Source organism: Phoxinus phoxinus, assembly GCF_949152265.1.
Source record: "Phoxinus phoxinus genome assembly, chromosome: 15".
Classification (NCBI taxonomy): Eukaryota; Metazoa; Chordata; class Actinopteri; order Cypriniformes; family Leuciscidae; genus Phoxinus; species Phoxinus phoxinus.
In genome coordinates this window covers 11,116,283-11,130,497 of record NC_136890.1, presented here as the reverse complement: position 1 = coordinate 11,130,497, position 14,215 = coordinate 11,116,283, and the positions used below count along the sequence as shown (strand labels likewise).

Here is a 14,215-nt window from a genome sequence, read left to right as displayed (position 1 = left end):
TTCAGATTAGCACACTTTGCTCCAGACCAGCTTTAAACCTTCTGTCGAGGCCAGTCTTGTCAGTACAGTATTATTGGCGTTATGTTCTTTCTCTCAGTCTCATTGTTTGTCCCGCCCACTCTCTAAAGTCCCACACTCTGATAGGATAATGCTTGTGTCAATAAAAAAAGGCTCACTTTTGATTGGCTTTATTTCTTGTGGAGGATGCCGATTTACATGTTACATAGAAACTGAAGTTATGTAATTGACAAATGAAAATGATGGGTAACTTGGGACTTTTCTCACTTAGGTAAAAAAAATTTATACAGAAACATAAAAGAAAATGTTTTTGATCTTATGGCATGTTTTTCCCCAAACCTTTATTTTGCATCAGGTCATTGGATAAGGCACAATCTTAACATCTATAGGAAATATATTACTGAAATCGATACAAAAATGTTACATTTTCATATTGAAGTGAGTGACAAACATATAAATACTTCTGTTATTTTTAAAATCTCCCTTTTATACTTTGAGTTGATAGCCAAAACAATCATGCTTCCATTGTAATCTCCAACATTGAAAGGGAGATTTTAATAATAACATTAATAATTAGGATAACACTGAATTTTACTGACCTTCAGAAGCTAGGCCTACCCAGAGGCAAAGAAAATTGTTCATGCAAATATCACAATGTCACATGAAATCATTATGCACAAACAAGCCAAATTTCCATTGTTTTAAAAAGAAAACTCATATTACATACCCATGGCCAACGTTGAGTAGGCCACAAATTTCATTTATTATTTGACTAGGTTTTTTGTTGTTGTAGTTTCAAATGACACCCAAACCTTCTGAAATCATAGCACATAAAATCTGTAATAATGACGCGATGGTGATGCCTGATATCAGGCTTCATAATCAACATTTAACCCACATTAATCACAAATGGGTCATCATGACGTTAAATGCTTTGTGATATGGGGGAAAATGAGGACTTGTTCTTTAGCAATATGTGTTTTTTTTTTAAGATTTATCAGTTTTAAGGGAAATTTTTGGCTTGAAGGGTAAAAGACAAACGGGAGGCTACACAATATCAAATAAGATCATCTTTAAAGGTTAAACTGTGAGCTTTTTTGGCATACAAACATCCCTGAATACAATTTTAAGTTATCCATTTTAAGTGTAAGCTAAAGACAGGTAATATTATGTTTTGCATGATGTGTCATCATGTGAGAGAAATCTAAAAATAGTGGCACTACAGTCAGATTCTGGTAGCTCGTGGGCCTTGGGGAAAAAAACAGTCAGTGCAAAGATCTGAATTCTTTTGGTTGGGAGTGTCCATTATTTGCTTTCATGAGAAAGTGTCATTTGAACACTGCTGAAAAACAAAATACCTTAAATAATCATTTTTATTGCAAAATCCTTGCGATCCGGCAACAAAACTTTGCATATGCTTTAGAAGGAGTACTAACAATTCCCGAGAGATGAGTGATTCTTGTTGCTAAACATTTGTGGGATGAACAATGATTGGAAGCAAAAGTGTTATTAAAAAAAAAGTGTGTTGGGCGTGATGTGCTTTTAGACTAAAAACAGAGTTTATAAACCCGATTAGGCCACCAATCCTCTGTAAAATACTGATATCGCAAAATTGCATAATGACAACAACAAATACATCAAAAAAATAATACTGATATGTATAATATAAATATGTTATTATTTATAAAAAAAATATGTCAAATGCTATCTTCATAACCTGAACCAAGTGCTAAAAAGCCCATGTTACACATGGTACTACAACAGAACATGTATGAACAAACACTTGCCCTTCCTTATCAAATCCCTTAGTAACTCTGGAGTGGCATCTGAAGAAGCTGTCACTTTTTTATTATAATTTGTCCATCAACAGCATTCATTATCAGTGCATTTGATCAATGGCAGGAATGACCCAATAGAGGGCACTATGTAGCAACGGTTTCCAAATGGCTCCTATTCTCTAAAAAAAACTGAATACAATAGCTCATGTTCTGCTGAACAACATCAGAAGAACAAGAACGACATTCCCAGCTCCAATTAACATGGAAGGAATTGTTAGGGATGGATGCTCATCTGTGGCAAGTGTTTGTTTTCTATATTTGTGTCGGACTGATGCCAAGAGCTGCTTATTAGTGCCAGAGAGTTGAATTAACACTGTAATAGTCAAACAATACACACATAACACTTAATGTACATTCTTACAGACATGTAAATGAAATAGCATTTAAAAAAAAACGTATATAAAAACACAACAGGCAAAGACACAAAGGGAACAAATTTAGGGAACAAGCACACGGTCCTCCATCCTGATCGATATGCATAGTCAGAAACATAAAGATCAAAACAGATGAACTTTAGGTTCATATCCCTTGGCATATTCGATATTAAAATATTCATTGCATTCAAACAGTTTGTTAGATTAAGTGGTATTACAAGCAAACAAAAGCACACCAAATTAATTTGCATATTTTGTCACACCAACTCCTCCAACTTTTTAGAGGAGTCAGATTTTGCATACACACCCCTTCTCTTTCTTCATATATAACTCTTCATATAACCTCTCCTTATTAGCATGCTTAGCATTAGCTTTTTGCATGTTGGACGGTTCCAGGACCACAGAACACTTTTGAAACTTACAAATATAGGCGATTTATCAATAAAGAAGCCAAATGGTTCTCTACCCTGCTAATAAAATAACCCTAATTTGAACCAGCTTAATCTGCAGTGTTGTAGTACTCGTGACTGGACAAGACCAGACCAAGTCGAGACAGAGACCTGAACAATTCAAACAGTGTATGCTTTTCTTTAGGGTCAATGAAGCCTGGATTTGCATCAGTGTTACAAGGACCAGAGTCCAGAGACACAGCACAGCAGATATGTCAGATTTGTCGAAGTGTTGTACTCGAGACCAGCTTTGGTGTCCGAGTCAAGAACATATGAAAATATTGAGGCTCATCCGGTCTTAAGTTCTACAACACTACTAAGCTGGTTTACTGGTGTTGGTTGGTTTAGCTGGCCTGGCAAAGCTGGTGTTTAGTTGGGAGGAAAAAGTGTCCAAAATTCCCTTAAAACCAGCCAACAGACCAACTAAGACCAGCAAACCATTTTAAGCTAGTTTATTCAGCAGGGTTGTGAAGAAAGAAATCCATGCTTTGGCTCTTAGCATACAGGTCACACCTTCAAGAAACCTTCAAAAGTCTTTCAACTCTAACCGCAGCTCATTATTATACAGTTGTCTCGCTCTTCCATATCCTGCTCTTCATACCAACCGAACCCTGTGATTGGTCAGTTCCGCTAGTGTCCAGTTCCAGCACGGATCCCTTTAGTGTTCCATTTGGTGCTGAAACTGTCGACAATGAGGGCGTCGCAGTGACATTTGATGTCACGTTTAGTGGGAACGAGCTCCGCTTCGACTCTTTCTCAGCTGCGGCAGCCATTTTAAGATTGTCTTTGCTAGCGCTACGACGTTGAGCGTTCTGCTGCATGGCGGCCCTACTTGCCACAGAAGGCAACAGTGGAAAAGGTTTTCTACTTCCGCTACTACCTCCATCACTTCCTTCCGAAGGGCTCGTCACTAGTCCCTCCCCTCTGTGCCGTCCATTGGTCAGAAGGCCGTTCTGGCTCTCTGAATGGCTATTCCGTAGACTTCCATTCTCGCTGGAAGCATGTTTGTGTAGGAGGTGGATGTTTGATTGCTCTGTCCCAGAGGGTCCCAAAGCACCCATGCTACCTCCTCCACCTGCTCTGAGAGCTTTGAGGCGGTAGTGCCCTCTAGCGTCCCCTCTGTGATGGTACTGGGTATTGCCACCCTTGGTTCTACTACAAGCCTTCCTCCTTTGAGGTTGCTGGACAGGCAGTAGAGTGGGCAGCAGGTTGTTGGCCGGCTTGTTGTTCTCCGTGTTTGTGCTTGTGTTGGTATTGGTATTAGTTCCCGCCGGTGCCCGGGCGGCATTGTTCACGTTGTCTTGCGTCACTTGGAGGAGGTTGGTGAGTTTGCAAGGCCCAGCGGCAATGCTTGTCGTTCCACTTTGAGTAGATGACGACCTGGCAGAAGAAGAGTAATTGTTGGGGTCCGTCGGTGGGTGGCATCCTACAAAAATTTGGGAGCCCCTTTCTGAGGCACTCTGGACGCCTACAGTGGCAGTGCAGGGATGGGAATAGGCTGGCATGGGTTGCGAGCGACGGTACCCGGGGCAACACCCTAGCCACGCTGCCTGGACATCCAAACGCTTGAAACAGTGATGGAGCACCAAGAAGATCCCTAATCCGGTAGCCGTTCCTCCATACAGGCAGCTGAAGAGTTTACGCTCTCTATCCACGTGCCAAACGGCCATAGCGCCACAGCACCACAGCCCCAAAAACACAAACTGTGTCGCCACCAGCGCCAAACATTGGACCTTCAATGAGTACTGGTCCTCCACTATCGTCCCAGCATGCACTGGGCCGACAGAGTCCGTTGAGAGAAGGCTGGTGCTGCCACTGAGCGCTGGTTGACCCTCTGGCAAGGTTGAGGGGTCGGAGGTGGAACATGGAGGATCTTTGGACTCCTGGAAGTTTCGGTGCCTCAGGCAGAAAACAGTGCACAGGAAGTAGATCCAGGTCACCAGAATGATCAATCCAGCTGGAATGTAGAAAGCCCCGAAACTGGGTTGCCATACCAACCAGCAGCTGCAGAGAGGTCAAGAGCAGAGAAAAAGGTCAGAGAGGGCAAAGGCGGTAATCAGTCAAATAACAAAAACACAAAGCAAGCTCTGTACAAAAACAGACACTTTTTAAAGAGCCTGTAAAGGAGCGGCCCAGCATGAGTAATAAATCTGCAACAAGTATCAGACAGAGAAAGAACAGAAGCTAATAAAAAACTAAGAGAATGACCTCAGTCCATTTCGTTTTATTATTATATTAAGTGTCGCCAGTCTATCTGTAAGACTGCGATGTGACAAAAACACCATAAAAACTGTCCCAAAAATATCACACGGTGAAAATGAAATGAAAACATTTTAATTTCAGTCCATTACTGGATACAATGCTTGAGTTGTGCTGCTGTAATGATTCTTGCTTATTGGTACTCAACACTGACCGAATGCATGGCAAAATACTGTATGTACTGAAATATTAAATATTTAGTGTAAGCATTCCACTTTTATTTTATTATTTTTAAACAATATATATATATATATATAGTCAATCAAACTAATTGACTATTTAATTTATATTTGAAATTATATATAGATGTGTTTTGTCCTATATCTCAAGAATCAGTGTATTAGTCTTAGCACTAGGTAGGTTGTTGATGATATAAACATCTAAAGCTAGACTTGAGCAAACAAATTTTCCTAATGTTTATAAACACAGTACTCACTAAGGAATGTTGTCTCCATAGTTATTGATGTTTACAGCTGCAGTAATACCACATATGATGAGTGGGACACCGCCAGATATCAAATAAAACCTGCCAAGAGAAACAGAGATAAAGAAAAGAAGACTGTTAGGGACCATTTAGCAAAATGCTAATCATGGTAAAATAACTAATCATACATATTTTTCAAATGAGGGACAGCCTATCTTTTGTTTACTGTTCTGTTTAAATGTAAGACTGTGTAAGAAGTGAGTACAAAGACCTGGGTTCAAATCCCAGGAGATTGTGTTCCTTAACTTAACTTAACCTAACTTAACTTAAAGAGATAGGTCACCCAAAAATACAATTGTCATCATTTACTCACCCTCAAGTTGTTCCAAACCTGTATGAATTTCTTTCTTCTGCTGAACACAAAAGAAGATATTTTAAAGAATCTCTGTAACCAGTTGATGGTCCTTATATACTTCCATAGTTTTTTTTTTCCATACTATGGAAGACAATGGGACCCATCAACTGTCCGGTTACCCACATTCTTCAAAATATCTTCTTTTGTGTTTAGCAGAAGAAAGAAATTCGGTTACACTTTATTTTAAGGTGACATAGTTAAATGTATTTACTCAAATAATTACTGAGTAATATTAATTAACTACGTGTACTTATTATAGAGATGCGGTTAGGGTTTGGTTTAGGGTTAGTTGCTTGTTAATTTACTGTTATTACTAACGTAAGTACATGTTGTAACGTATAAAGGTTTGGAAGAACTTGAGGGAGAGTAAATGATGACAGAATTTACATTTTTGGGTGAACTGTCCCTTTAATAATCAGATACAAAAAGTTGCTAAAAAATTTAAATGGACATACAGTAACACTGCTGTCTGTTATATTTGATACAGATGTTCCCTTTGCTTTCCGTAAAATAAATGTGTGTGGCCTATACATTAGGTTAGTTCTGTGACACTGTTTGTCAATGAAGAGCTGGGCTCCAGACAGTGAAGGAGGGAGAGGAAAAATAACAAGATTTGTCCCAGGAGGCAGGCGTGGGATCTGGCCAGACCTCCCTAGAGGATGTGGAGAGCATGGAGGTCTGGGGTAAAAACAGAGAACACAGACTAGAGAGAATGAATACATTTGCATGCACGTCTTTGAGGACATGTGAACGTTAGCCTTAACTAGGCCTACCGTTCATTTGATTTACAACTCTGTCCACTTTAATCTTTCCCCATTCCCCCACATTTGAGCTCTCTTTCCTCCGTCTGACTCTCCACAACTGCAGATGGGAATCAGCTTTTATCTGGACAATGATGGTCTTTGATTAGGCAGTTTTTATTTTTCAACATGGTGGTCCATTCAGTTGCTCTCAAACGCCCATTTTCCTCCTGTACATGCTTATCAATAGTTTCTTCTCAGGAAGTGCTCATTCAATATGACGTTCGCACATAAAACTGCCAATGTTTTATGACCAATTTGAGATATGACAATTACTCTGTCTGAATACTGCAAGAGCTCGAACCCATACATTTCCTTTGATGATGACGACGACAGGAAGGAACTTTTAATGTTATCATCTTATGTTATGTTCATACTGGTACAACGGCAGTTATTCAAGAGGCTTTCGAACAGTAATTGTTTTTCAGGATGAACGTTGAATGTAAAAGAGATATTTGTATGGCTTGCCTGTTATAAAATACCAGGGATTCTGCTGTGTGTGAAGATCCAATCCCTCTGCTAAATCCTACACACTTTCCTCAATACCTGATCAAAACGTAGGGCCATATTTACTAACAACTTGCTCCAGCGCAAACCATCTTTTGGCATTAAGAACTACTGACAGGATTTATTAAAGACATGCAGTGAAAATTTGCGCTGAAAAGGCATGGACAGGGTTATGTTTGCGGCTGATTTGATTGCATATGCATTGGTAGAGTTTCCCTTTCAGACGCAAAATGTATGGGATGAGAGTATTTAAATGAATCACGCAAGGTGATTTACTAAGGTTTGCGCTAGTCAATTTACTGGTATTTGCGCAATTACCATTACCATGACCATAATGGCATTTCTAATGATAAATGTGTCATTTTAAAAGATTAATATTTCAAATTAATGCTTTTCTTTTGAACTTTCTATCATACAAATCCTGAAAATCAAAATGTATCACGGTTTCTAGAAAAACAGTGAGCAGCACAACTGTTTTTCACATTGATAAAAATAAATGTTTCTTGAACACTAAATCATCATATTAGGATGATTTCTAAAGGATCATGTGACACTGAAGACTTGAGTAATGATGATGAAAATTCAGCTTTGCCATCACAGTTATAAATTAAACTTTAAAATGTATTTAATAGTTATTTTAAATTGTCAAGTCAAGTCACTTTTATTTATATAGCGATTTTTACAATACAGATTGTATCAAAGCAGCTTCACAGTGATAACATGAAAATAATAAAACAAAATTTTACATATATTTCATAATATTACTGTTTTTTATTTTATTTTAATGCAGCCTTGTTGAGTACTTGTTAGACATTTTAAAATCTTAACCGAGCCTTTTGAACAGTAATATTTTCATGATTAAGAATGTTGATTCTGACACCAGTTGTGTTTGTTAAAAGGAGTTCATTCAGTCTAGAATGATCTCATGGGTGGTTGGACAAAAACACAGATATTTCCGATTTGAAGAGCAATAAAAAGTCCAATTTGCACTTTTAAATGCTAAAATTACCTCATGCCCTCATGTAAAACAATTACAGTCCATGTGGGCCTATTGATTGTTTTTTGTTCAACGTGGGTTTTATGGGCACTGAGAACAGATTATATAGAAAAAAACAGATATCTGTGAGTTTGAGTGTGCTTGTAAAAGATAACTTGTGAAAAACAAGCCGGTTATTATTCATCGAATGCTCCCGACCCTCCATGATGACTTCACTGACCTGAGCATGGGCCGCTGGGTTGGTTGTACAGCAGTCTCTCCTTCTACTTGTTGTGGAGTCCTCAATAAAGCTTCTTTATATATTACCCTGGCGCTAACACCGATCCATAACAAAGTGGACAGAGAAGAGTAGTGAAGAACAATCCCCACCTGACACAAACATACACATACATGAGTAACACAAGTAAAGTAACAAGATGTTAGCGCATAGAAAAAATATAAATTTTTGATACATATACATATATTACTAAGGCCGTGACACACTTAAGGCTGCGCTTGAACACACCACAACGACTACAGTCAACTGTCAACTAGCATGTGTCCAATAGTCTATAATTGTCATTCAAGAAGGGGAACTGAAACTAGGATTGCAGATATACCATTAACATTTTGAATATCAATCATGCTGATCAGTTTCTTCATTCTAGGCGGCTCATGCTGTTATGAAAATATTAGTACATTGGAATGGTATGGTAAGATGTCTGTGCCGTCTTGACTTCTTTGTTCGCTTTAATCACTTTAGCTTTTATTCTGATTCGCTAAGCTAAACAGCCAATTAGAGTTCTCTCTCTCACTGATTCAACATGCCCAATCGGCCAAAATACCCGATGATGTCCAACTAGGGCAGACGGTGTGGAATGCCACAAAAACTGGGCCGACCAACGCTAAATGACCTTTAGAAGAAAAGGTTCTATATAGAACCTTAAAGGGTTCTGCCAGGTGTTTCATAGAACATTTTAGGGGTTCCCATCATGGGATAATTGTATTGATTTAGTTTTAATTCATTCTGTTTTAATTCATTTTTAACGTTAAGCTTGTTAACTTACTTTATCACAAAAAAAATAGTAAATAACCTGTTAAACATGAAAGCAATATGCAATTTTTTAAGACATTTCTTCTCATATAGGGTCAAGAACCCTGAAGTTCTACATAGGATCCCCTTTTTTTCTAAGAGTGTACAATGCCACATAAAAGCTAATCATTTTGTTTTTGAATGTTTATGTTCCCTTTTACTGTATATAATGCTTACTATTCTAAAAATATTTTTTCTTTACTTTTTTCTTAACTGTAAATCACTCGCACTGAATGTCCACACTATCCCCTCAATCTCTTGTACTGTATGTCGGTTGCATTTGTGACTCAAAAGCTTGTTCACTTCTTGTGTGTTTGTGAAGTGACCTGGAAAAAGCTGCAGGAAAAGTCGCCTACAAAAATAAAACATTAGTATGTAAGAGAAATGGAAACTTACTGCCTGGCATACAATTGGGTAGCCGGTCAGAGTGATGCCTCCAGCAAATACTGCAGACGTCATTGCGATGTGGAAACTGGTGTTCAGGAGTGTGTGCCAACTCTTCCTCGTGATTCTGATAGAGCTGATGGCAAAGAAAGCATCTGTTATGTCCGCTTTTAATGAACAGGTTTGGCTATTCCAGTAATGACAAATCAGATAGCAACATTATAGAGAAGCTTATAGTGTGCTTATACCTTGTGGCAACAGTTTGCAAGACTTTTTCTTTTAGCTTTTGGGTGTGTTCGTTTTTAACAAGGTGACAGAAATACCTGTGATGCAGTATATAGGTGATGATGATGGTGAAGAGACACAGGAGCAGCACTGCAGTGCATGTGTAGATCACTGGATGGAGCACTTCCACTGGAACTGAAGGTGAACCTGGGAAATCTGGCATCTCCTGAAATATTGACCAATATTGATATTGATACATATTGAGGAAATGGTGAGAATATTTTAAAACATTCAACCCTTTAACTTCCTCAAGGCCTCTCGATCCCACTTACAAATGTAATTACATAAATGAATTACCGCTGTAATTACAAGCAGGTATGTTTACAATGTAAGTATGTGAAAACATATATGTACACAATAAGTCCATTGAATCAAATTATTAATTCCAATGTCAGTACATTGTAGTTAAAGCCACTTAATATCAAGTGGGACCAGACTCTCAAAGTGTGAGAAGAATATCTATCTATCTATCTATCTATCTATCTATCTATCTATCTATCTATCTATCTATCTATCTATCTATCTATCTATCTATCTATCTATCTATCTATCTATCTATCTATCTATCTATCTATCTATCACAATTTATTTTACAATGCCAACTATAAAGTATGCATAATTACATGGAACTAACTCGAAAACAAACCCTAATACTAAACCTAACCCAAAAGTAATATAACTAATTAACATAACTCATACCTAAATGTATAATTACACTATGACAAGAACACCTTAAAATCGTCACAAAAAAGTTTCAGAGAAATTGCTCTGATGTCAGAACTGTGAATCATGGGTTCTTCAGTGCCAAGCAAACCGATCTATCAAATATTTTTCAAGCAGTTTTCTCAATAACACCCAATAGCACCTAGCTGAACATTAAAATCCTTTGACGCATGACAGGATGAAGAAATGTAGGTTGCACATTTTTACAGTACGTGCACTTATGGGTACTTACAGTGTACTTCAAGTACTCAGTTATGTAAGGTACTCAGAGGTTAAGGTTAGGTTCAGGGGTAGGTTCAGGGTTATTACCCAGTTATTGCAAGTACTATATTAAGTACATAGAATGCCCATAGGGAACAGGACTGTAAAATAGTGCTAACGAAATGTAGTGTAAAGTATCAGTTTGTAATGGGAGATCTGTCCTTCCTAAGTAAAGAATTGTCTATATCTCTCTACTAAGGGTGGGCAAGTTAGAGCTCATTAGCTTTATAATACTTTTCTACAACAGGGCTATTAATCAATAAGCTGACATACTTTGCACTTGTTTACACAACATAACCGAGGAATAATAAAATTGACATATTTCAGATTTTTCATTGTATTGGTGTCTCAGTTTTAAAAGCCTGCCTCGCTGTCTACGTCCTACATTTCTAAGCAACATCATAACTGCCATCAAACCTCATAGTTGAGTGATTTGAAATGCTCTACATAAAAAGCAACCCAATGTATCGCTCATTCAGTGCTTTGAATGGAAGACGGATTACAGTTGAGTTTGGTGTTAGCATATTAAGTTAGTGACACGCATAAAAATATATGGAAAACACAGATATTGGGTAATGTTATCCGTTTTTAAATTGATTGAACAATTTTACTGATACGTTTCAGTACTGAATGAAATGTTAAAATATCAAGTGTAAAATGGGCCCTTTTCATATTTCCAGAGTTCTCAGAAGCAAAAGCCATCATAGTTGGGTAAACTTCTATAGTGGTGAATAATTTTTGTATCCCCATTTGCTCCAATGGCAAAAGAAAAATATATAGAGAGAGATTGATTACAGCAAGAAGAAGAGAAGTATCCCTCGAGGCAGTGTTAATTCCTCTTTTTTCTTTCTCTGTAATTTACTGCCATTTACTTGGAATATTTTTTTACAGAACTGCATTCTGAAATGCATTCTGGGATCCTCCATGAAGGATAAATGAGATCCTGGCCCAAAACAATGCATCTATACTCCTACATATATACACTACGTATTTTATTTGGAGCTTGTTATCTATAAATACAGCCTAGGAATATCAGTATTTTATAAAGGTGTCACAATGTTACCCGTAGTACAGCATAATTGCTCAGCACCGAGCAGCGCAGTGTAGAGGTGGACGCATCGCTATGGGCCAGCTGACATCCATCTAGACTCCAACTCCCATGATGCTCCAGCGCCTGCAAGCTCCAATGGGCAGCAACAGGGTAATTTCCAGGTGAAGTGTGTCGTAGAGACACAATAATGGGATCGGACTGATTCCACATGCTGCATCCATCTGAAAGGAAGGGAAAGTTGTTTCTGAAAATGAGATGCATGGATTTACTGAATTGAATTGTATATTTTTAAGTCCAAGGATTTATTATGTTAGTCTTCTCCCAAAATGCCTGTACTACATCAGTATATAACCAAATACTCAGAACATTGTAAACATTTTATGAATGTTTGGAATCCCTTGAATGTTTGAGGTGAAGGCAACCCACCAAGGCCAACATAGATAACTGGCGTGTTGACGCCACGTCTGCGGGCAAGGTCCGAAGGTCCGGTGAAATTGCTGGTATATGGGAAGAATCTTCCATTGCGGAATGCCACAAACTGCAGCTTACAGTCAGGAGGAGCATTCGGCGGAAAAAGAGATGCAGGGAGAGACACTGAAGCAAGAGCCACTGCATTCTAGAAAGAGAGGGGAAAAATACAATGTGAGGACAAGGCACGAGGTGTTTATTAAAGCAAAAAGGCACTTGAGGCATTGAGTTTCAGTGATTTTACCACGGTTAAGTGACTTACTTTTAGATTTATAAAACAGCAGCAGTAGCAATATGATAGACAACAATGATTATGACAATAAACTATTCTTACGCCAAAAATTCCCTAGTAAAAAAAAAAAACACACTTTAGCAAACTTTTAAAAAGGGTACTTACTATGGATATAATACACTTTATACGAATATACTTAGATGTGTTTTTTCAGAAGCTAAATTGCATGTTATTTGCTATTACAGGAAACTGAATTTCTATTTATATATGCAATTGAACTTAAGAGATCTTTTTTGAACCACTTAAGTAGGTTTATATGTAATTTCATAATTACCCCTAAATGTTTGTAATTGCACATCTGTAATGAGGAAGTTGCAATTTAGTACATTTAAAATATATTAATTTACTTGTACCATAGTTACATGTATAATACAGGTAAATGTATAATCAAGTGCTTTACATAGGTTTAGTATGTTAGTCAACACTTAAGTGTACTTCTGTAAAGCATGACTAAAGATTATTTAAAAAACATAATGATTAAAATATGTCCTTTAAGAACATCTTTTAAGTGTCTAAAGTAACATGCTCATGAAAGTGTACTCTTTTTAAGTACACTTAAGTGGCCTTTTATTTCAATAATATATTATCTGAAAGTACAGATTTGAAGAACATACGAAACAATTAAGCAACTTTGTTTTCACAAGGGTATAATAAGTGTGTCAGCTCAAATAGTGCATAAAGTATGTATATTCCACACACAGATAAATATACTAAGTCTACACACAAAACCGAAAACGGCAAAAGTGACAAACCTTGAGATGGAAAGCGTTCAGCGAGGTGTTGTGTGTTCCTGTGGTGCAGCGAAATCGCAGTTGCTGCTCAAGCGAAAATTCAATCCCATCATGCACCTGGCTCCCTCCTGCCCCCTCTCGTCTCTGATAGACCGTGCAGGTCATGCCAGTAAAATGAGCGGGGCGAATCATGTGAGCCTCCATCACAATGTTACGAGAATTCTAAGAAAGTAGAAATACGCTTTGATGCTCAAGAGTCTTTTCTTAAAGGGATAGTTCACCCAAAAATGAAAATGACTCCATGATTTAGTCACCCTCAAGCCACCCTAGGTGTATATGACATTCTTCTTTCAGACAAATACAATCGGAGTTATATAAAAAAAATGGCATGGCTCTTCCAAGCTTTATAATGGCAGTTGAAGTCCACCAAAGTGCATCCATCCATGATAAAAGTGCTCCACGCGGGCACAGGGGTGTGTGTGTGTGTGTGGGGGGGCTATAAATATTTTTCTTACACAAACGCATCGCTTAACTTCAGAAGGCCTTTATTACCCCCAGAGATCAGTGTGGAGCACTTTTATAATGGATGGATGCACTTTTATAGACTTAAAACAGAAACCGGCCATTCACTGCCATTATAAAGCTTGGAAGTGCCAGGACATTTTTTAATATAACTCTGATTGTATTCATCCGAAAGAAGAATGTCATATACACCCAGGGCTTGAGGTTTGAGTAAATCATGGGGTAATATTAATTTGTGGGTGAACTATCCCTTTAATATTATCAATGCTGAAAACAGTTGTATTGCTTAATATATTTTTGTGGAAACCATGATGCATTTTTTCAGGATTCTTTGATCAATACAAA

At 37.8% G+C, this 14,215-nt stretch overlaps 1 protein-coding gene across 1 annotated transcript in view; it reads right to left on the bottom strand.

Moving 5' to 3' along the window:
• Window positions 1-299: 299 nt before the first annotated feature.
• adgra2 (adhesion G protein-coupled receptor A2) overlaps window positions 300-14,215 on the bottom strand; it is an 81,897-nt gene continuing 67,981 nt past the window's right edge. The window contains exons 12-19 of the mRNA XM_079637984.1: window positions 13,370-13,570; window positions 12,284-12,473; window positions 11,870-12,078; window positions 9,861-9,988; window positions 9,550-9,673; window positions 8,302-8,450; window positions 5,375-5,464; window positions 300-4,683 (exon numbers count right to left, since the gene is read on the bottom strand). Coding sequence (XP_079494110.1) covers window positions 3,240-4,683; window positions 5,375-5,464; window positions 8,302-8,450; window positions 9,550-9,673; window positions 9,861-9,988; window positions 11,870-12,078; window positions 12,284-12,473; window positions 13,370-13,570 — 2,535 coding nt within the window. The 3' untranslated portion in view covers window positions 300-3,239. The remainder of the gene's footprint in view (window positions 4,684-5,374; window positions 5,465-8,301; window positions 8,451-9,549; window positions 9,674-9,860; window positions 9,989-11,869; window positions 12,079-12,283; window positions 12,474-13,369; window positions 13,571-14,215) is intronic.